This window comes from Mirounga leonina, unplaced genomic scaffold (assembly GCF_011800145.1).
Source record: "Mirounga leonina isolate KUSES-001 unplaced genomic scaffold, KU_Mleo_1.0 Mir_413, whole genome shotgun sequence".
NCBI classification, from domain to species: Eukaryota; Metazoa; Chordata; class Mammalia; order Carnivora; family Phocidae; genus Mirounga; species Mirounga leonina.
The window spans coordinates 3,063,817-3,089,213 of NW_023270734.1; the positions used below are offsets into that span (position 1 = coordinate 3,063,817).

The 25,397-nt window shown below is 35.9% G+C and overlaps 1 protein-coding gene across 9 annotated transcripts in view; it reads right to left on the reverse strand.

Annotated features, from left to right (window-relative positions):
- Positions 1 to 25,397, reverse strand: part of WAC (WW domain containing adaptor with coiled-coil) — an 87,311-nt gene that overhangs the window by 59,913 nt on the left and 2,001 nt on the right. For 5 of the 9 annotated variants that reach the window (XM_034987215.1, XM_034987214.1, XM_034987213.1 and 2 more), the window contains exon 3: positions 23,918 to 24,113. In XM_034987215.1, coding sequence (XP_034843106.1) covers positions 23,918 to 24,056 — 139 coding nt within the window. In that variant the 5' untranslated portion in view covers positions 24,057 to 24,113. Of the gene's footprint in view, positions 1 to 23,917; positions 24,132 to 25,397 lie in introns of all 9 variants that reach the window. The other 4 variants (XM_034987210.1, XM_034987218.1, XM_034987216.1 and 1 more) reach the window with 1 other exon arrangement.

A 25,397-nucleotide genomic window follows, 5' to 3' on the forward strand; every position in this document is an offset into this window, starting at 1 on the left:
AGAACCCTTTCCTTTAACCCACATCCTACTCCAGCCATACTTTTGTTCTCTATTCCTTTTAGAGCAAAACTCCTCTGTTTGTCAATGTCTTCACCTCTTCTCCCCACCCCAATCAGGTCTTCATTCCCTCGAGTCCAATGAAACTGCTCGTCAAAGTCAAAACCCTCAAGGGTGCCAGTTCTCACATTACCCAACCTACTGGCAGACCTAGACGTAAGTCATCACACACATCTTGGAACACTTTCTTCACTTGGCTTCCAGGAGATAACTCAGGTTCTTTTCTACTCTACTGGCTGCTCCTTCCCAATCTCTTTTGTTAGTTAGCCCTCAAGTTCCTGACTTCCAAACATCTGGTACCACAAAATAAATCTGCAGTAATCTCTTGACAGCAGAGGTGTGCACATGCCTTGCTGGTCGAATCTGACCACACCCATTCCTTTACAAAATGCCATGGTTCCACCGCACTACATTGGTTGAGCTGATTATTTGCAGGAGACCTTTTGGCTGCAAAGACGAAAATATTTACTTATCTAGGTCCTTTACAGAGAAGAAAGGCTGCAGACCCCTAGCCTTTATTCATTTCCTTCATTCACAGTCTGGGTGAAATCTAGTCTCATGGTTTTAAATTTACTCTATATGCCGATGTCTTCAGCCCAATCTCCTCCTTAAATTCCAGACCCAGTCATCTGCCTATTCCACATCTCCCTTTGATGTCTGAACAGGATTCTCTAATGGAAAACAACCCTACCCACACCCCAAACCTTTTGTTGTATAGTCTTCTTCATCTCAATAAATGACAGTTCCAGCTTAGAAATGCTTGGGTCTTGGGAGTCTTTCTTCACTTCTAGTTTATCTGCTGATTCTTTCAAAATACATCCAGAATCATACCACTTTTATCATCCTAATTCAAGCCAGGACTGTCTCTTTCCACTAATGCATAGTGTCCTAAGTGACCTCGCTGCTTCTCTTACTCATATAAAGTCATTCAATATCCTCCAATGGTTTTTTATCTTATTCAAAATAAAGCCCAAATCCTTTCAAAAGCCTACATGGCCCTGCTTGCCTCTCTTGAGCTCCCTTGCCTCACCTCTCTTGAGCTCATCACCTTCTATTACTTCCTCACCTTAAAAACATCCATGGCTATCTTGTTCAAACACATCAAACACAATCTCACGTGAAGCCCTTGCCATTTACTGTTCTCCGCCTGGAACAAACTTTCTTCACCCCATAGTCATATGTGGCTACCTTCCTCATTTCTTTATAGCAACCCTTACTTCCAACATTTCTTTGTAACAACCCCTACTTCCCTAGATTGTTTTATTTCCTCTTATTCAGCTTTATTTTTCTATGAGGCAGCACTTTTCTCTAACTCACATATTTTTAAGTTTATTACCTCTCTCCCGTGAATGACAGTCTCTTAAGAGCAGATTTAACTATCTTGTTCTCTGCAGTATCCAGAATGCCCGGCACATGGTAGATGCCCAATCTATCTTTATGTCCTACATCAACATCTTATGAAAAATATCATGCTTTGGGGTGCCTTGGTGGCTCAGTCGTTAAGTGTCTGCCGTTGGTTCAGGTCATGATCCCAAGGTCCTGGGATCGAGCCCCACATCGGACTCCCTGCTCCACGGGAAGCCTGCTTCTCCCTCTCCCACTCCCCTGCTTGTGTTCCCTCTCTCGCTGTGTCTGTCAAATAAATAAATCTTAAAAAAAAAGTCACGCTTTTCCTTATGTTTTCTTACCTTACATATTCCATGTTACAGTAACAAATGCGTGTTGGTTGATCTGTACCAATGCACTACAGATTCATTTTACAATTCCTTGATATCTTTTAACTTTTGTTTCTAGTCAACCTTTGGCTTCTAGGTGCCTGCCAACTGCATCAACTAAAAAGCCTACAGTGGATAAAAAATTTTGCTCCACTCTTTGCAGTGTGTTTAAGCCCTAGGACCATCCTACCTTGGAATTCCTTGAACTTCTTGAATGTACCAGATTTTACTGATTCTGAAGCAAATACAGTTTTTTTTTTTTACTTGCTTTCATTAAAATAACTGTAGTCTTTGACACAACAGAGTGCAATAATGAGGATCAAGGAGAAGAATTACTAAATTTACACAGGTCGGTCTGCTCACATAAAACTTTGTAATTTATTTTTATAAAAGTGGATTGCTGGGGTGCCAGGTGGCTCAGTCAGTTAAGCGCTGGACTCCTGATCTCAGCTTAGGTCTTGATCTCTGGGTCGTGAGAATTCAAGCCTCACAGAGGATTAAAAAAAAGAAAAGAAAAAAGTAGACTGGTGCATATAACGTTGGAGAACAAAGTAAAGTGACACCAGGGAAAAAAATGAAGAAGAATAATTTCACAGAGGTAAAGTTTTCTCTCTCAAGACTGAGCCTGCTAAATCTCATACCTTATATAGCTAATATTAATACTGTATGACATTAATACAGTCTCATAATGCTGTTGTTATACTGACTCAATATGATTTATACTGGCACTGCAAATGCATTAAATTATGCCCAGCAGTTTATAAGGCAATTACACAGGTACTCAAAGCTAATTCCTAAACACCTCAGGGCATAACCACCTCTTTTTACTAAAACAAGACTGTTTCAAGTTAAATAATTTTGACTTTAAGCAGCCTTTTCAGAAACATAACCAAAGTATCCAAGTGCCAGTCCCAAATGTTTAGGACAATCTCCAACTTAAAACTGTTATACAATAAATGGATTTTAAAAGCAGCAAAGTTTTTACTTAACAAAGCTGTGAGAAGGTAGGAAAAAAATAGCTGTCCTCAACCCAAAATAACCCATTCACATTCAAGCTAAAAACTGAGTGCTAATGTAAAACAGTTCACAAATACTCTAACATACACCTAAAATTTGTTGATGCAACCAAAGCACTAAGATAAAAAAGGCATTTCCCTAGAAAGAAGGGGTTGTAGACTCTTTACAATACTCTACGTTATGTTTCTATGGTTTAAATCACAGAGTACTCCCAAGGTTCTCTAGTGTAATCCCCAAGTAACAAAATGTCATTAAGAATTAGAAGGCATGAGTATCAACAACTCCTCCTGGATCCTGGATCAATCCAAAATGTTTCATACTTGCCTCCAGAAAAAAAGGGAGGGTACTTCTGCACTCTTAAAGAACCCATGTTCTCTTAGCTCTTAGCTTAGTTCTAATTAATCAAAATGATAAACTTAAAATTTTTTCAAAGTTTTAAATATATTTAAATTAAATGTTAAGTTTTAAAGTCTATCCCAAACTTTCTGCCACTAATCAATCACGCCATGAATCCTTAGTTCCTCTATTCCATTATTAATTCTAGTTCTATCATTCATGTAGCACAAAGCAATGGTTGTCAAACTTTATGTGCACCAACATGACTTTCGGGAGCATGTTAAATATGAGACATCCAGGTTTCATCACCCAGAGGTTCTGATTCAGCTGGCTGTTCTGAGTGGCATTTTTAAACACCCCAAGGATTTGGAACAAGTGGTCCATGAACCATACTTGCACATACTTGACCATAGGGGGGAAAAAAAGAATGTTTCTCTAAAACTGTAATAAATACAGATTTCTCTGAAATAAAGTATGCTCTGAAGAACACTGAAAAAAACTGGTAGACTAAAGTTACTGGTAGTATGTTTTACAGTGTATGTTCAACTTCTGTTAAAAAGAAAAAAATACAGACTCTAAATTACTGCATTGGATTTACTCTTTAAGATTTAGTCCTCTGGTAGGAGAAAAAAGATTCATGAGAAACCAAGCATTTGAACAATCTGTTGCTGTCCTGGGTAAGAACCAGAGAACCACAGATGTCGCTGTAATCCTTTTGATTATTCCATTCAATTCATTCAGTTCATTATTACTCTCTAATAATTACTCTTAATCACACATTTTATATATCATTTTCAAACTACCTAAGCGATAGAAGATATCGGAGATATTCAATAAGAAGGAAAAGCAAAGACAGACTGTGAGGGAGGAATGTGCGTGAAATGCTCAAGGAATTACAAGGATGTCAGTATGGTTAAAGTTCAGCAAAAGAGAAGTAAAATGAAACAAAGTCAGAGAGGTAACAATGGGGAAAGGAATGGATCACACAGGGCCTGGGGACCACTGTAAGGACGTCTGAGAAGGTTTTGAGTAGAGAAGCAACTTGATATGATTGCTGCATGGAGAATAAACTGAAGAGTTAGAAGGTAGGAAAGCAGAAGGACCGGTTTAGGAGGCTCAAGATTATTGGCCTGAGCAACTGAGAGGCTACATTTTCTATTTAACAAAATACAGAAAACTGGGAAAAGCAGGTTTGAGAGGGGAAGATGAGAAGCTAAGTTTTGGGCACTACTATATAATCACCATAAATTAAGTGTTAAATGTGGTAACAGATGTGCTAACCAACCTAGACTGGCGACTGGGAGGTTAGAGGAAGTTAACTTCTAAATCGAAGCCTAAAAAACAAGAAGGTATTAACGAGGCAAAAGGGGCTGGAGGAGAGATCATTTTCTAAAAGGAACCAGCATGTGTGAAGTACCCATGTGTGAAAGAAGTCATTATCTTCAAAGAATTGAAGCATACAGGACAGCTAGAAAATTAGAGATGTGGGAAGCTGTTCAGTGAAACATTTGTACTTTATCTTAAGGGCAGTGGGAAGACACTGAAAGATTTTTACATAAAGAATGAGCAAATGTACTTTCCTTAAAAGGTGATTCTGGCTGTGGTGTGGAGAATGAACTGTGGGGGAGGGAAGGGGCAGTATGCCACTGCTTTAATTCAAGCAAAAGAGGATCAGGGTTTGAGTTAGAAAAAACGAATAGATTCAAAAGCTATTTCAGAGGCAAGATCTAAGAGACTCAATAAGCGGATACTGTGGATAAGGAAGGATAATGGCATTAAGAGTGTCAAGTGCTAAGGAAAGGAAACCAAGATGCAAAGAGAACTGAAGCTCATACAACTGATAAATGCACAACCAGGATGTTTCCTCAGTGCTCATTCTATTCCGCAGCTACATAAATCTATACAATATTACAAGTATTTACTCATGCCAGATATTTGCATTTTGAAAAATCAATTTTCACCAAAAATAAATTGTCAAATTTAGGTATTAACATTTACGCTTCACTTACACACTTTAAACATAAAACCTGTAAGGACTCTTCCCAGTTTTAAATGGCACTACATAACTGCATAATGCCTGTTTTATAATTCCCCTGTCTCATCTATCAAGTAAAACCAGAAAAGGCTCTACATTTAAAATACAAAGAATACAAAAGAATTTCTAGAATATGAAATTAGTATCTTTCATTTTTTTAAAAGTAAACCCACAAGAAACTGGTGTTTGACCAGTAGATTAAGTTTAAAATGTTTAACACTCTCTATTTGGAGAGTCAAAATGAGTATATCCTGACTTAAAGCAAAAAATGAATTCTGTATTTGGTGGGCAACTTAAGACTTAATAAACTGAAAACTTGTGTTGATAAGGTTAAAAAACTAAACCACTTTTTATATAAACAAAATCTCATTTCTACATTATATACAGTAAAAACTTCTAACAGGGTTTCTGTTTATAATAGTCTTCAAAAATATAAACCTTGTTTCTCAATTTAAACTTAAAAAATACAAAGAAAACTATCATGCTGTTCTACCTTTCTCTATAGAGTGATGAGAATACTAAATAAACACTGGTGGAAAATATTCCAAAGGTCCCCACACAAACAAAAACAGTTACACAAACTGTATTATACTTCTGGCAGGAAGAGTGTTTTCGTTACCATGGAATGGCAGGACACACAGCAAATATCAGAAATCATAAATTAAATCACAAAAATCAGAAGGTTCTCATGTACACATCTCAAGCTATTTATTTGGAAAGGACCTTGGACATTATCAATCCAACTTGTTGAAAAAAGGGAAGGGAAAACAAAAGCAGCAGCCAAGAAGTAACATGAATATGATTTGCCCATGGTTAAAAAGCTAATAACCAGCAAAGCAAAAACTACAATATCCACATCTCAAGATTGGTACTCTTTCCACTTTACATGTTTTCACCTTAATTCTTATCAAGTTAACTGATCTATCTCTAGCAGCAGAGCATCCTGAAAGACACATTATATCCAAACTCCAAAAGAACTTTCCTACAGACAATAAGAATCCAATCAATATTCAGAGTTCTGGCTCTATGACTCAGTATTTTCTTTGTTGATGTTTTAAGTTTTACTTGGTAATAGTTCCTTAACATGATGCTTTGACATGTATATTAATAACTCAAAGGCCAACCAATAAGGTTCTTCTGAAATAACACCACACATAATGAAAGCTCTCTGTATGGTTCCCTGCCTTCCTCCACTGATACTAATCTGAAAGATGTTGAAAGGATTACAATGTTTAAAAAAAAAAAAAAAAAGACAGGGCTAACAAACCAAAACTTAAGTACCACTCTGCCCAACAAAATGACTTTCTCCACTTAATTTGATCAATTCCGAGCCTAGAGGAAAAATCTTATGATACACCATTCCAACAGCTATAAAAATAAATTAGTGCTTTTCAAAGCCAGAAGATAGCTTTTAAAAACCACACATATCCTTCAAAATAAACACAAAGAAAAAATTGGAAATATGACAATGTGATTTAAAAACAAAACAAAACAAAACATCAGAATACTCACATACCAAAAAAGTAATTAGGAACCTTCAAAGTATTCACTCTAAGACTCTCCGATGGCAATTCTCAATTATTACTCCTCCTTGAGAAACCATTTCTGAACCTATAATACATTCACTCAATTATCTTCTTTTTCTTTTTAAGATTTTACTTATTTGACAGAGGAAAAGAGAACACAAACAGGGCAACAGGGAGAGGGAGAAGCAGGCTCCCACTGAGCAAGGCGCCTGTGGGGTTCGATCCCAGGACCATGACGGGAGCCAAAGGTAGACGTTTAACCAATTGAGCCACCCAGGTGCCCCTCACTCAAATATCTTAAGCTAATTCTTTAATCACTGAAGACGGGTTTGGGTCAATGAAAATACTGGTAAATAGAGTAGAAGGAACGTTGGCTAATGTTTCATATCAAAAACAAAATGAGATTAAAGAGAAATTAAGAATGATCTGCTACTTGTGGCTCTTGGATTTTCAACAAAATGTGAATTCAATCCCAAAAGACTTCCAACTTAGCCATTGCTGGGTAGGAGTAGCTTACACACCTTCAAAGAGTTAACCTTTTTTTTTTTTTTTAAATCGGTTCCACACTGGGCTTGGTGTGGAGCCCAACACAGGGCTTGAACGCACAACCCTTGCGATATCAAGACCTGAGCTGAGATCAAGCGTAGGATGCATAATGGACTGAGCCACCCAGGTGCCCCTCAAAGAGTTTACTTTTTAAAAATCATAGTTTTACTGTCAAAATGCACAAGTTCAAGAGCTAAAGTATGCCACATTATAGTTGCATTCCTTTTTTTCCCTAATTCAAAATGATCTTCAGTTAACATTTTAGTCACTTTTAGGAATAAAACACAACACAATGAATCACTAATTAAAAATAATTAGAGCATCAATTCTCAAGGGCTTACCCTTGAGAAATGGAGCACTACATATGAGAATTTCTAGGGAAATTCTTAATTTCAATAAGCTTGATAAACTTACTGAATATTCAAATATAGGGTTATAGTTGGAAAACAGACTAACAACAATTAAAAAACAAAAAAATCCAACCCATTTTTCTGCTTAATATACTACAGAAAGTAAAACTCGATAGTGGGGCATGAACTTAAGAGGGTTTGAGAAACAATAATTTAGGAAAGGAACAGTTAAAACTAGTAAGAAGTCTGTAGAATTTAAAATATCATATATATCTATAAGATTATAATGAAGCTACTGATATTAGTCTAAAAATCAAAGCCACTTAAGGGATTAGTAATAATGTGGTGGAATTAACTTACCGATTATATACACAATTTTAAGTTTATAACTAAAACTTTATGTTTTCCTAAAGGTCTGAATAAACTATTTACTTCCTTCATAAATAGTACAAAAACCAAGTTCAATCACTTTAGGAATTCTGAAATGGTAAATTCTTACTATTTTACTCTTAACTGCACCTGAAAAATTAACTTTAACTTGAAACCAATTAATTCCCTGAAGGTTACTACCACGCACTTATTTCTGACATGTACTAGACATGTCAAATGACATATAAGACATTTAACATTATTGAACACCTACATTTATATGCCAGGTCCTGATACAGTAAAAATTAAAATAGTCTCTGCCTTCTCGGAGCTTACAGTACACAAGACAAACCACATACACAAAAAATTACAACTCCCTATAAAAGAACTGTGATACAAAAAGGTTCAAGGAAGTCTTCATACAATAAAGAACTGGGATCTTGAAGGATTCATAGACTTGCCAAGACAAAAAAAAATGTGGTAGGATTGGAGAGGACAGTTTTAGCTGTGAAAACATACAGAAGGACAACAGCAATTTGATGTTCTAGGACTGGGTAGGTAGAGTTACATGACTGTAGTACAGAGAGAGGGAGGGTGGGTTGAGAAAGGAGAAGTTTGGACTCCTGGCAAGGATGACTCAGAAGATTTTAAATTCTTCAAATTTTCAAGCTATATTTACAAGCAAAAAATCTTATTCTGAGATGTCAGATTTCTGGCGTGAACATAAAGGTGTTCCCTTTTCATTTGTGTCCTCTATGTGCACCAGACAGGAATATTTCCCAGATAAGTACATGAGGAAGGAGGAAAAGTCATATATTTAGACAATTATGTTGTCAATACATTATCAATGAAGACTTTAAGGGTTAATCAAGAGAATAGTATGTTTAAATTTAGTCTAAAATTTTTATTCAGACAGCAATGCATGAGGAATGAAACAAAAGATCTGTTAAAATGACGCTACAATAGTTAGGACAATGAGGTCTAGAATTCCCCTCTAAAGACAGAAGAAAAGAATGCATTAACCAGGGAATAATCAATTTAGGAATAGATTTTAGGAAAGTTATCTATGGGGAAACCATATGAAACATGCTTAATAATCAAAAAGACAGGTGGCCCTGGAAACCAAAGGGTAGGATTTATAGAACAAGCAGCAGCCAGGACAGAACACTTCAGGAAATATTAACTGTTCAGTGCAGGTATTGAGATGATAACAGCACAGAAAAGAAAACCGGCATCATAAAATATACATATATATCAATAAAAGAAAGAAAAATCACTTCGAACAACTTATGGAAAGTTTTTCAGTGGACTTGTTAACCAAGAGATCATTAGCAGTTGCAAAAAAAGAAGCTCAACAAAATAAGTCAATCAGAGAAAGACATGTATCATATGACCTCACTGATACGAGGAATTCTTAATCTCAGGAAACAAACTGAGGGTTGCTGGAGTGGTGGGGGGTGGGAGGGATGGGGTGGCTGGGTGATAAACATTGGGGAGGGTATGTGCTATGGTGAGCGCTGTGAATTGTGTAAGACTGTTGAATCACAGACCTGTACCTCTGAAACAAATAATACATTATATGTTGCGTTGGTGGTATAGTGGTGAGCATAGCTGCCTTCCAAATAATACATTATATGTTTAAAAAAAAAAAAAAAGAAGAAGAAGATAGCAGGAGGGGAAGAATGAAGGGGGGAAATCGGAGGAGGAGACGAACCATGAGAGACTGTGGACTCTGAAAAACAAACTGAGGGTTCTAGAGGGGAGGGGTGTGGGGGGATGGGTTAGCCTGGTGATGGGTATTGAGGAGGGCACATTCTGCATGGAGCACTGGGTGTTATACGCAAACAATGAATCATGGAACACTACATCAAAAACTAATGATGTAATGTATGGTGATTAACATAACATAATAAAAAAAAAGCAGCTCAAGTGAGGAGAGAAGCAGTATAATGGCAATGGGCTAAATTTAAATTAAGTAACATTAAAACCTGAATTTCATAGTTCTACTAGCCACATTTCAAATGTTCAATGAGCACATGTGGCTAGTGGCTACCATATGGAAAGCTCAGACCTTGAACATTTTCAACCACAAAAAAGTTCTATTGGACAGTGGCTAACCTAAACTCTCATCCCCAAATGTGAACAGTCAACTACAAGGAGCAAACATCCGTGGAACCCAATACTGTGGAAGACAAGCACCAAACTCAAACAGAAAACCTTCTGAGGAAACATATCTGACATGGAAAAAACTAAAAATCATGTAAATTCCCAGAGTATTTCTACTGAATCAGATTCATAAAATTATAGGCCATAAAAAAATTAAAAGTAGACTGTCCAAAATAAAACTTTCAATAGGTCAATGAAATGAACACATCTTTAAATCTAATCAGAATGCTGGAAGAAATATGCCAACGGATTCTCTCCAGAGTACAACGTACTCTCACTCTCAAAAAGTATCCAAGTATCTACTATTTACCAGGAAAGAGGTAAGTAGAATATAATCAAAAGACACCTAACAAAGTTCCAAAAGGTGAAGAGTCAAAAACAATTTTAAGGGGCACCTGGGTGTCTCAGTCAGTTAAGTGTCTGCCTTCATCTCAGGTCATGATCTCAGGGGTCCTGGGATAGAGCCCAGCATGGGGCTCCCTGCTCAGCAGGGAGCCTGCTTCTCCCTCTGCCTCTTCCTCTTCCTCTGCGCTCCTCCTCCCCACTCGTGCTCTCATGCTCCCACACTAGCTCTCTCTCAAGTAATAAAATCTTTAAAAAAAAAATTGTTTTTAAAGATGGGGAAGGTAGCAGGAGGAGGAGGGAACAACTCTAAGGGCTCTCTTTTGATGAAAACAGCGATAAGGAGAAGCATGAAAAAAGATCCCAGTTACAAAGAGATACTGGTGAAATTTTACATCTTAGGATAAAGAAAAATAAAAATCCTAAAAGCTCTCCAGCTAGGGGGTGGGAGAATTAAAGTAAAAGACATACATCATAATGGAGAGCTATATATAAAAAGACCAGGTTTGAGATCCGACTTCTCACCTGCAACAACGAACTGTAATCACCAATTTAGAAGTATCTTCAGAAAGGGGGGGGGAGCGAGGGGAGGATTCATATTTTTTAATCTAGCCAGAAGATCATTCTTCTTGTATAAGGACAAAATGAAGACATGCTGGGGCATGCAAAACTTCAGATTACCACTCATAAAAAATATTAGTTATAAATCTTCATGCAAACAGAACACGTGAGGCAAAAAATGTTTTAAAGAATGAGAAGTGAAATCCACTACCACAATGGAAAACTTTCTCACCTGTCAGAAAACGGATCAAGTAAAAATTAAGATTACTAAAGATTTATTTATAGTTATGCTACATAAAGAACTTGATCTGACAGAATCCTCTGTATCATAAAGAAATGCATTATTTTCAAATATCCACAAAATACTTAAAATAATTATTGTTAGGAAAAAAAATCTTAATTCCAACAGGCCAATAAAACTAGAATTTAAAAGAAAGTCTAGTAGTAGTAATTATTAAAATACTAGCTTATAAAATTCATTAAAAATTTTTAAGGGGCGCCTGGGTGGCTCAGTTGGTTAAGCCTCCGACTCTTGATTTCAGCTTAGGTCATGATCTCGGGGTCATGAGATGGAGCCACACATTGGGCTCCCTGCTCAGAGGGGAGTCTGATTAGGATGCTCTCTCTTCTTCTCCCTCTGCCCCCCACCTCCATGCGCCTGTGTGCGCATGCTCCCATTCTAAACTAAATACATAAAATCTTCAAAAATTTTTTTTAAAAACATACTTCCAAATACCCCTGGGCTAAAATAGAGAAAAAACAAAACTGGAATCACATCTAGATTTGAATAGAAATGCAATCACTCTATTAACTGCATCAAAATCTATGCAGTATGAACAAAGTGAAGTTTAGAAAATTTACTTTTAAATGTTTTCAATAAACAAAAAAAATCAAAATAAACTATCCAACTGAAGAAATTATGGCCAAAAAAGAATCCAAGAAGAAATTAAATAAAACGTAGAAAACAGAGTTGTTTCTCTGCAGTTTTTTTTTTTTTTTTTTTTTTTTTTTTTTTAAAGATTTTGACACAGAGAGCGAGACAGAGAGACAGAGAGCAAGCACAGGCAGGGGGAACGGCAGGCAGGGGAGAAGCAGGCTCCCCGCTGAGCAAGGAGAACCCCAGCCAAAGGCAGCTGCTTAATCGACTGAGACACCCAGGCGCCCCTCTGTAGCCTGTTTAAAAATACCAATACAAGAAATGAGTCTTTGGTTAAGTCTGATTCTTAAGAAGTATAGGAGAGTAACAATACAAGAAAAGAGTCAAACTATTGATAGACATAAATTTTAAACTTTATATCAATACATTTTCTAATAAAATACTAAAGCTGTAGGGAAAGAGTCAATAACCATACAAAAAATGTGAAAAGAGCTAAAGTTCTACCACTCACTAAGGCAGTAACAGCAGAGTTTTATAGCAGAATTCAACCACAGCTTTCAGAAAGTTAATTCTGGTATTATTTAAGCTGCTTCAGGGCACAGAAAAAGACAAATGTTTCTCATCCATTTTCAACAGTGCTTCTCATTTGTGGACATAAAGGCAAAAAATTAAAAAATAAAATAAAAATTAGCACATCAAAACCATGAATCCCATGACCAAGAAAAGGTGCTTCAAGAAACCTACTGTAATTTATTACATTAATAACCTGAAAAAGTTTATGATCATATGATCTTTCTTAACAGTTGCAGAAAAAGCATGAGATTCAAGATCCATTTCTGATAAATACTCTTGGCAAACTAGGAAGAGGAAAATGTCTTACTTGGTAAAATACCTACCAAAAAAACTAAAAGAAACATTCTTAAAGGTGAAACCATAGAAGTATGCCCATTAAAGTCAGGAACAAGGATGTTCATTACCAACAAAATGAACATTATATGGATGCCCATTTTTGGCAATAAACATTTTAAAAAATTATTGAGGCAGAAAATATACTTAAGTACAACCTAGATGTTTTTGAAAAACAAGGGGACTGCCCTAACAAGAAGCGAATATGCTACAAATCTGTTATAATTTAGGTGGAACCACATGAAACTAAGGATCATTTTTTCTACTTACAGAAATAGCAGTATTGTATGATTTAACCTCATATAAAACTACAGTGAGGGGCTGCAGCAGAATTGTATATTCTACCTTCCATCAACATTGCTGTTCTAATTTTTTTTTTATCTGAGATAGAGAGTGTGAGCATAAGCTGGGCTGGGAGGGGGCGGGGGGGGTGGGGCAGATGCAGAGGGAGAAGCATACTCCCTGACCCCAGAACCCCAGGATGAAGACTTGAGCCAAAGGCAGACGCTCAACCAACTGAGCCATCCAGACGACCAGCTGTTCTAATTTTAACGAAGAAATAGAACATGCAATTAGCAGGAACTACATATAATGAGTACCTTGAACGTGCTTTCATTGTTGTAACTGCTCTTTGGATACTGTCCTACTGATTTTATAAAAATTAAATAAACCTTTTTGTTTCAAAATAGATAACGTAAGATGTTTTTAACACAACCCATTCTACATTATCAAAGTAGAAATGAGAAGCATCCACATTAGTGGCTGGTTAGTGATATGTTCCCATTAGTGATATGGTTCCCATATAGCAAAATTCTAAACAAGATCATATCTAACTTTTTAGGCCCCCACACCCCATTATCTCCTGGATTCTCCCAGTGTTAGGCCCCCACACCCCATTATCTCCTGGATTCTCCCAGTGTATCAGGTTCAAGCTTTAGCTCTTCCTTAACATTTCTATCATTCTGATGCCAAAGTATTCCTATCAACTGTAATTCTTTTTAAATTCTACTTCTAGTGGCGCCCGGGTGACTCAGTCGTTAAGCGTCTGCCTTCGGGGCTCAGGTCATGGTCCCAGGGTCCTGGGATCAAGCCCCGCATCAGGCTCCCTGCTCCGCGGGAAGCCTGCTCCTCCCTCTCCCACTTCCCGCTGCTTATGTTCCCTCTCTCGCTGTGTCTCTGTCATATAAATAAATAAAGTCCTTAAAAAAATAAATAAAAAATAAATTCTACTTCTATCTTAATCCAAATCCTAATTACAAGCAATGCTAGTAACATATGGCTTTATATAACCAAAAGTTAGCTAATGTACCCAAAATCAGCACACAAAAGGACAATTTCAAATCCTAAATGTATAATGTGCCAACGTGCAAGGACATAACGGGGGAAAAAGTAGTCAATAGTGTATAATTCCCTAACTATGCTAATAACATGTGCTGACAAAGTCAATTAAACAGCGTAACAGCTCCCAGTAGCTCTCCTGCTCAAGACTGACCATACTTAAAGTCTTTTCCATGAACTATTTTTATGGTTACGATGAAAATGAGAATCAACTATAAATTAAACAAACAGTAAGGTAAGATTTCCACTTCCTAATGTCTGTACTGAAAGTAATAGTTTAAACATCAAAATACTAAAATGAGAGCTGCATTTTGAAACCTGTTCTTCCCAAGAAATCAAGAACATCCCTATATGAGTCAGTGTCTGGAACTCACCCATTCCTTGTCAAGGTAATAAAAAACTGGCCCAAATCAAAGGGGAGATTTTAAAGGCTAAGCACTTTGTCCTGTTTTCCAAAATAATCAAAACTGACATTCAACAGTTATATAAAAAAGGAACTATCATAATTACACAAAAGTATAAAATTAAGGTTAGTCTACAGTTTTACTAAGTACAGCTTTGTGACTTAACCCTTACTATTTTTTATAATTTAAATGTCCCATGATAGAGATATCTACGCATACAGTATTGAATACAAATGCTTTAAAACCCTAGTAAGGAGCCAAGGAACAGCAGGAACAGAAACTGGACCAAACCACCACAGAGAAGGCCACAGGCAGGAGAGAACACTACTACTTTTTTTTTTTTTTTTTTTGGAGATTTTATTTATTTGAGAGAAGAGGGAGCATGCACAAGTAGTGGCGGGGGAGGGATAGAAGGAGAGGCAGACTCCCCACGAAGCAGGGAGCCCGATGCAGGACTCGATCCCAAGGACCCTGGGATCATGACCCAAGCTGAAGGCAGACACTCAACCGAATGAGCCACCCAAGTGCCGGAGAACACTACTTCTTACAGCCTATCATACTGTGTTCCAACTTGCTAGCTTTTTCCTATTATAATCAACGTTTTCATGATCAACCAGCACACATTTTTATGAAGTTGGAAGTCTGCAAAATTATTCTTCACAAATCAATTACTTAAATGAAGTTTACCACTCAACAGTCTCAAGACAACAGGAAGGCACAAGGATTGGGGGGTAGCGGGAGGAGGAGGATACCCCAAGTGCCAAAGACAGTTTTATCTAAAAAGCAATAGCAGTAGCTCCTGTTACTACCCAAATATATCTCACTTGCTTGCCAGTTGCTGATACTGGTTAGAAACTTCCCTACTGTCCAGCATTAGTTCTACTGTGGGGCATTAGATGTCCATGCCACATGAAACTAAGCTAGGTATTTAATGTATAACTACATACAAACTGCATAATCTATAAATCAGGAAAGAAGGTCGAAGAGAAAAAAACTCTTTAAAACCAAGATAACACATTAACATATGATCTGGCAAATAACCACTCCAGACTTCCAGATTCCTAATGATAAAATTCTTTACTATCCCACTCAGAGTTCCTCCTCCTCCTCTTCCATGTACTCTCCCTAGACCTGCAGTTTATAAAGATCTAAAATAAATCCTTATTTAAAAATTCAGTTTTCTAGGCTACATCCCCTACTGCTTTGACTCATGGTTAATTCAGAGGGAGTCAAGGAACTTGTTGCTTTAAAAGCTTCTCAGGTGACTCTAATAAGGCAGCCAAATCTGGAGGAAATTATCCTTACATCTATCTAAAAATCTCTGAACTGCAAAGTCCTGGGCATGAGCAGGCACCAAGTTAGTCAGAACTGCCCTGGAGCCCCCTTCATGTAGCTCTCACTTATCAGGCTCTTCAGTTTGGCAACTGAAATACCCATTGTTTTCCTTCTTAACTCTAAAGAAGAGAATAGTCTGAAACCTACAGCTGCTGATCTGACACTAACTTAGTCATAGGAATAAGAGCAAACCTAATCATTTAGGGTGTCACAGTTCATGCACTTAGCCATGTGCTTGAAAAGCATTTTAGATACATAATTTCCACAACAATCCTAAGGGAGTGGGCACAAAAACTCGGATTTTGTACTGTGCCTAACATCACCTAGCTACAAGTATCAGACACTAGACTTAAACACTAACTGAAAGAAGACTTCAATACATTAGTTAAGGATAAAAAGAAATATTAATATTCTCTCTAAGAACCAACTAAAAAGTATTCCTAGTCAGTCTTGAGACTGATACTGTCAATACCAAGTGTCCACTGAACCCACTACACAAATATTAAATACAAGCCAAAATAAAGGGCATAACAGAATATGAAACCATTTTAATAAAAATTCTGGAAAAGCTACTTATAAAATCCTTCTAATATTTTAGGACAAGAATGTGTCCTATGAAAAACTGATTAACTCCAAATGACAGGATTTAAGGCCATTTTATTTTCCTCCTTTCTCTAATTTTTCCGATAAATGTGTCCTAACAGAAAAATTTTAGTACAAGAGCACTATATAGTTCAAGAATTCATTAACTCTAACCATACCTTGCATTTACATGGTATTTCAGAAATCAGGCATATGAAAAATTTCTTTAGAGAAATAGAGAAGTATGTGTGAAGCTAGATAGACCAACAGAGTGATCATATTCTCCAGAACTCTGCTGCCCAATAGCCACTTCATGTGGCAAGTAAGCACATGAAATGTGACTAGTCCAAACTGAAAGGTGTTATAAAGTAAGTGTAAAATACTGGATTTCAAAGACTTCACACAAAAACAGGAATGTAAAGAATCTTATTAATAGCTTTAAAAATATCAAGTACATGTTGAAATGATAATACTCTGGACAGACTAGGTTAGAAAATATACTAAAATTAATTTCACTTTACTTTTACTTCAACAGAACTACTAGAAAACCACACATGTAATTTGCGTTTGTGGCTCACATTAACCAGAATATGCATTTTAGCCAAGATCCCCAGGTGATTACTATACGCATTCAAGTTTCAGAAGCACTGTTCCAGAAAACTGCAATTTCATTTACCTTACATCATAATAACAATTCCATTATTATTCTAGCCACCCATTTACTGAAATGCTACAAGGTGTCAGACACTGTTCTACGCGAGAGGAATACAAGTTAACAAAACAAATTCACTCCCTGTTCTGGTGGAATATATTCCACAGAAGACAAGCAAAGAAAAGCTCTAATATAGTTAGTTCTGCTATTAACACTTGTATTTGAAAATGCACGTTTGTTCCAGCACTACTGGCAAATCAAGAAATTATTTGAGCATAACACAAATTTCCCACTTATGAGCAGTTTCACCTGTGAAAAACACTAGCCGTACCCAGATGAACCAAGCTACATAGGAATTCACAAAGCACACACCCCAAACATCTTCAAGCTACCTCAATTCAACCTATGAGTTATGAATCCTATCCATGCACAATTAAGTGTTACAACTTTCAGAGGGTTACTTCAGATAACCCTCCTTCCATCACTTCACAGTAACTCACAAGCTGCAACCCTTTCAAAAGATGCCCACCTCCCACAAGCTAATTTCAGGTCTTCATGAAGGTAAAGTACCGTATTTATTGTACTGTTAATGTACTCCTTAACCATTTAATATGTCATGCTATGATTTTTGTTGGGTTCCTATCTCTTTAATGTGCCCCTAACTTCACTTTTCCCATAAATCCGGTGGTGGGATTTTGCATAGCATGATGACTTTCAGGGACACACAAGTCATGTTGCAGCAGCAGGACTCTAAGTAAATAACATCAAGTTATGTGAAGTACAAGGACGAACACTCAGTGAAAAGGATAGACAATGACAGGGATGGCAGTTTCAGAGTGATCAGGAAGGGCAGGGAAGGCCTTTGGGAGATGGTGACATTTAAGCACATTACTGAAGTGGAGAGTGCACCAGGAGGACACACAAAAAGATGAACATCCTAGAAAGGAGGAGCATAAAATGCAGTACTCTTGAGACAAGAACAAACTTCTTCCTGTAAGGCCAGAATGGACAGGGCAGCACAAACAAGGGCAAGAGTGGTAGGTGAGGAAGCTGAAGAAACACCCAGACACCAGATTACACAGGGTCTTTTATAGGCCTTGTAAGTAACAGGGAGTCACTAGGTTTTCAGAAAGAGAGTGATGTGAGCTGAGTGGCATTTTAACTGGACCACTTGTGTGGGAAATAATTGTGTGATGCAAAAAGAACACCATTCAGAGGCTTTTGCAGAGTCCTGGTAAGAGAAGGTGGTAGCCAGGAGCAAAATGGTTGTATTTTAAGAACTGGGAAGTGGTTGTAACTACAATCCAAGTGAAGTATTTAAGCTACTATTAATTGTTAAAACTGGAAAGCCAGTCTCTTAGCTATATATAATACCCTAGCTCTACCTTCAAATTATATTCCCAAGTATTCCCACTTAAACAGGAATAATCTTCATCAAAGGGTTGTTGTGGGATCAGATGAGAAACAGTGTAAAAGGGCTTTCAAAATTATAAAGTATCAGATAAATAAGTAGAAGAGAGACTCTTAGGAGACATCTGCAAGACCTAAATAACTGCTTTTGAAATGATTAACAAATAGTATCTCCGATACTTAGTACACTGAGTCCCAGAAGCAGAGTAGTTACAGATGTGGTCCCACTTACAGAATCCCGGTAAAGATGCCCCAGCTCATTGCTACCTTCACTCTTTCCAGCATCGTAACAAAATGATAAACTATACAGACCACAACCATTCTGCACAAAAGACAATAAGCAGACACTTAACAGAGACAATCTAGTTTTCTGTGAATTATGGACCAAAAATCCTGTTATACCAAAAACTTTACATCTTGCACAACTAAAAAACAGCTCAATTAAGACTGCCTTAAAAAGATCAAAATCAACCATTCCAAAATATTTTTGATTGTGAAATAGAAATAACATTATATCATTAACAATATATAACCATCCCTTTAAAAACAAAATGTTAAAAGGTGATGATTAAGACAAATGACTGGATGTGTTCAAATACATGTACACATGTCTAGGGTATATATATTTCCTAAAATTAAAAAAAAAAAAAAAAAAAAACACTGAAGAACTGAAATATTAGGACTGCTAACCTGCCAAGCTTATTCTGTTTCTCTTGAAATGGAATGAATACCTATTTCCTGTGGTTTTTAACTGACCTATGGAGATCCAATGCAAACCTATCTGCCTACTTTACTATCTTAATTATAAAACATGAATCAATAAAAATAGGTAATATTTATCTATTTCACTGGAATGAAATCCAAGTTATTAGTAAACTTCAGATTCTGTATGAAATTTCTAAGTTGCGTTGAAAACAAGTATCTGAATATAAGGCCGTGAGAAAACTGCTGCTTCCAAACGAAAATTTTGGCAAACTTTCACGTTAAAACTCTTTTAAAAAGTCAAACACTGACGTGCTATCTTGGTCTAGAACTACACACATATATTGTGCCATTGTCAATGCCGTGGCTTTGATAAGGACTAAATTAGGTGTAACCACCGAGGACGCTGGGTGAAAGCTTTAAGATACAAGAGGATATGACTTTAAATTTAAATTTGTGCTATAGTAAACACCCACCAAATAAGCTATCAATATGCCTAAATGTTTCCTCTCTGACAGTGTAAACAATTTACCAGAACAGAGAGGACCAATTTCTAGAGTCAGCTCTGCCACTATTTGTTCAATTTTATACAAGTAAATTTTCTCTCATTTGTAAAACTGTAAAACGGACGCTATCTGTTCTACCTTCCAAAAGCAATAGGAGGATCAAAGGAGACTGTTCACTTTTATAATAGTTTCTAGCATTACAAATGCAAAGCACATTTCATTTTATTCAAAACAGTTACCTGAATAACCGTGCGTGTTACCCAAGTATCAATCTATCACCCAATGTGAAAAGATTCAAAATTCAAAAATTATATTTTAAAAAGATTCAAACATTACTAAATTATATTTTAAAAACTATAAAAGCACCAATTATCCCCAAATAGTCCCTACAGAACAATTTCTTCAAATGTTATATAGTACCCTTTGTTTGAAAATTAGATGAATATACATTTCCAAGTATCTCCAAACATGGCTACATGACAAAACAAAATAAAAACTTTCACTATGCAGCTAAATTTTTTTCAAATCTTTAGAAACAATGGTTACCAAAACCACTAAAGGCAACTTTACTTTGTACTCAAAGATACCTAAATGCTCAGGAAACCAATGAAAAATATTTTTCAATTAGTCAACTGAGTTAAGCTATCCCCAAAAAAGAGGTTTCTAACAAGTATTCCAAATATATCTTCTAATAAGTTTCTTACAAATAATTCTGAGAGGGATATGAAAAATAGGACAACCCCCAAGAGGTTGAAGTTTTGTGGAACATCTTTCCAGAATCCTTGTTAAGATACCTTTCATCCTAAACTCATCTGCACTATCATTCTTGAAGTTACTTGGTAAAATAATCATTTAAAACAAGTCTCAAGAAAAACACACTTTAATAACTAAAGAGAAGTGTTCTTAAAATTCCACGAAAATACAAATTCAACATGAACTGTAGGTTCATACTTCGGCGGTTTGGATGTCAGCCGCACTTTTAAAAACATGTTTAAGTTATAAAAACAAATCTAATGATTGTACCTTAAGATTCTTGCTTTTGGTTAAGACTGTTTTGCAAATAAATCACAGAATATATAAAAATAACCTGATTCACCAAGTTAAAGAATATTTAATTATACTCTCAACGGCCCCTAATTTACCATAATCTACATTCCCTTTAATAAATCTGAAAAGGACAAAATCTAACTCTCTTAACTGTACGTATTATGCTATAGTAAGTCTTTTTTTAAACTAAACATTTCTACAACTGACAATCCTTCTCCTTGCTTTTACTTTCCCTAGTAAATTACTTAAAGTCCTTTTATACGTTACTTCCGAAATGGCACTTTCCAAGGAAATCCAAGGTGCCATAAAAGAAATCTAGTAATCACTGTAAAAAATACATTGTGATGTAGATAGATGCCAGTAAAGCCCAACCTTGATTTTATAAGTTCCACATTTGTTTAACCTGCTTTCTAAAATGCAAATTACAAATCATAGTACATAGGCTCTTAAGTTAGTAGATATTTACTGAAGTCTAGGTTTCTTTTAAAAACCTAAAATGAAAATGAAAATAACATACTGATATTAGATCAACAAACAATATACTAACCTGTTCTTAAAAGTGGTTTGTTTGGTTTTTTTTAAGGGGGGTGGGGAAGGGAGAGAATCTTAAGCAGGCTCCACACCCAGTGTGTAGCCAGATGTGGGGCTGACTCCCACAACCCTGAGATCATGACCTGAGCTGAAATCAAGAGTGAGATGCTTAAACCAACTTAGCCACCCAGGCGCCCCCCTAACCTATTCTTAAATTAAGTTACTTACACAGGTGCACAGATCACTGCAGTTAACATTGGGAAATGGTTTTAACTTTATATATATGAATACTTATATGTATATAACTTACATTTATTTAAAAATAAAAATCCAAAAGATACAAATGCCTGTAAAAAAAAAAAAAAATCAAACTTACGCACTAAATACCTAAGTATTAATGAGAAAAGAACGACCACTTCACATCTTTAAGAGAATTAACATCAAAGAGACATTCCAAACTTCAGAATGGAGATCTCATATTTTATGATACTTATTATTCATACATAGTATAAAGGAATATGGCAGCCAGGCATATTAGAAATGGTAGATAGAAATGGAGCTATTAATTAAAAGGCTCCAGAAGAAGACAAACAGCTAAAAAGCAAATCAGAAAGTGGGGCTTAACTTAGCAAATGACTAGATGAGAAAAATTACAAGTTTCTTACAAAAGAAGCATCAGCAACCAGATGCAAATACACAGAAAACTAAAACCCTAGAAGTAATCGCTTCTCGGCCTTTTGGCTAAGATCAAGTGTAAAACCCTAGAAGTATCTGGAATTCACATAGGAAGCAAAATTAAAATCGAAATGAAGAAAAAAGGAGTACAGATAAAGTTAGCAGCTACAACCACCACTAGCTGCCAAAAGTCAAAGCCTTTCGAACTAGTTTTTATGGCAAGGATCACATTTTATCTTTACTTCCAGGAATACTACACAACTGTTGCCCCATGTTTGTTGAATAAATAAGCAACAGAATGATCTTGGGATTAACTCACCTATAAAGGAATTATCAGGTATGGTTAACTGTGAATGTTCAAAAGCATTTACAGAACTTTCCCAGAGTGCCTAAACTGACTTATTCCTGGATTTGGAAATATAGGATCCATTAACCAGATCACAATTACTAAAAGAAAATCTAAGATACTCATCTGTAAAGAGATAAAGTACCACATCCTATTTTGTCACAATCACCAAAATTTTAAAAATAAAACACAGTACAACACAAAACAATACCTGCCTTCCAAGAGCTAACATTTAAAATGAAATCCACTATAGAAGAATAACCAAAAATAGTATCATCTCAAACCATATCTAACACTGGAAAATTTACCCACAAAATTAAAAACATTAATAAAGTAGTTTTGCCATCAAAGGACTTCTAACACTTTAATAACCAAACCCACCTCCTACTGGTTACATACAAATAAAATAAAGTTTATCTGCATCAGTAGCACAATGCTATAGCTATATTCAACAGAACTGTATTCTCCTTCCATCCAGTGTCTAAATTCTTCCATTTCAATGCAATCTAACCATTAATTTCCTCAACCCAGTAACTATGGACAGAGAACACTCATGTTTCTGATTATCTGATCACACTGAATAAAGCTGATCTCCATCCTAAGAGGCGGAAAGAGGACCAGAAGATGAAGGATATTTTTTAAAAGTAAGCAAAGTATTGAGAAGTTCATGGACAGAAAGCCACATGGCACTCATTTGAGTTTCCTTAGAAGCTTCTGAAAGTACAATCACTGTTGTATATATGTATCTCAAACATGTTATCTATTAAACAAGAGAAGATCTTACAGTGGGGAAAAACCAGATGTTTTAATTACTCTAGTGAAAATGGTTTGTGCCTCAATACATGCTTTAAATATGAAATCTGATTTTTTGGTAAATTCTGGGCAAATTAAATCTGAAAATAGTTACTGATTTACTTTTTCTTAGCCTCCTATCACAAAGAGCTTGAGGTAGGGTTATAACTGAAGGGTATCAGCACCGTACAAAAGAAATGAGGCTAACTTTAAAAAAGTTGAATATTTGTATGAAAACGGTATAAAAATTACCTTAATAAAATCCTGGAGAATCTGGAAAATAACATTTTAAATGCTAACAAAAACCCAAAAGAATTTTATAATCACAGGTGGGTTTTTTTTTAACTTGTAAACAATCTCAAAAACTGTACTAAGCTTTTAAATTCATAATTTATCAGTAGGAAACACATTTGAACTCCTTATAAAAAATAAATTTAAGCAGCAACAAGAATCTTAAACTGAGTCAAATAAACTGAAGACTTTACTTGAAAAGGTGAAAGTTCTTTTCTTAGAAAAACGTCCTGCATTTCTCTCAGTAATAAAGCATTTGGCAGGTCATACTCATAAACGCATTCTCTTATTATAAGCCACTGGTATCCATTTTAAGATGCTCAGCTCAATAGCTTACTTCTACAGTGACTTGTTTAGGAATTAAGTAAATTAATAGAAATAAAATATTTTGATGACATAACCATATGGTAATGTCCCCACGCTGGAAATATCACTGCCACCTATTGTTTTACAGAGAGCTATTGTTAAGTATATGTGGAAGTTTCATCAAAAAAGCTACTCACCACCATCCCTCTCTCTAACTCTGTGAATATGCACATTTTTGGCCTTACTGTGACCTGTGCTGTCACTATATTTGTTTTCAGGACTATCAGATCTCCGCAACATTTTATTTGGTGGTGAAGGATCTGCGGCGTCTCGCATTTTTTCATGTCTGTGATCACCGCTACTGGGGTGACTCTTCGATGAATACTTAAGTGCCTGTAAAACATCACCCCCCAAAAAAGAGAGAAAGAATTGAAACTTTAAACTTAACTTCCTAAATGATTTTATCATAAAATTTGGCATATTAACTTGTTTATGAACTTATATCAATAAAATTAAAATTTCTATTTTCAATTCTGCCTTTAAGTTATTCAGACAACACCTAAATACCTAAGACTCTTGTACAAATCATGTTTAAAAAAAAAACTTTTTTCATTAAATATCTCGTAACTACAAAAAAATCAAACACCTTGGTACATTAATTCCTTAATAAATTTTTTTGGGAATTACAAAATTTAATCCAAAGTAGAAACTCATGTACTAGTTTCATCTTGAGTACTAATGTAATAATCTTGTGTTCTAACAACTGATATGCACAGACACAAGTATACATAAGCATGTCTCTACAAACCTACAAAAAAAGCATCAGTTTCTCGAATTTTTTGATCCAAAAAAAACCATTTCATACCTAACTTACCTACTCTTGCAGGTATGGAAAATAATTTCAAGATATAAAAACGTTGGTGGGTATTTCTAAAACTCCCTCACAATGGTTTAGTTTTATTTTAACACACATTTAAGACAACCATAATAAACCAGTCTTTTACTGTGTGTAATTAGTATGTTTCAAAAGGGCAGATTCAACAGCGTTTAATCTTTTGACTATCCAAAGATAATGAACAGTATTATACACACCAAGGGACCTAGGGTTTTTAACTTGAGCTTTAACAACTCATGCTAGCCAGTAACAGAACTATAATCGTAGAAACTCCTTTAAGTGATTAAGTATAGGAAGTGGGAAGTATTTATTTCTGGTGTCATCTGATAGTTACCAACCACTTAGGAGATTTCCCCCTCAAAACAGGGCCCACTTCTATCACAATTTTAAAAAACTTTACATGCAGAAACCGCAGTAACAAAAAGGAACATATCCACCTAGAACCATCTATATTAGAATTATCCATAAAAAGACTTCTGGCCATAGAACGAATTATCCAAGTATCCAAAGATCTCAATTCTTACAATGAGAAAAAGCACTATCTTTCACTAGTAACTCAACTATTTGCACCAAAAACAATTAAAATGGGGAAGGGATAGTTTAGGACACACATAAAAGTTCCAAATCAATTAGTTGTTTCTTCCCAAGCTTTCCATCTAATTCAAGTATCCTTACGTTAACTTTTAGTTCCCAAATACAATAAATATGGCTCAGAAGTCACCTATCGTCTCATCCCATCGATTCCTTCACACCGAAATAATCGAGTTAGGTTCTTCCTGGCT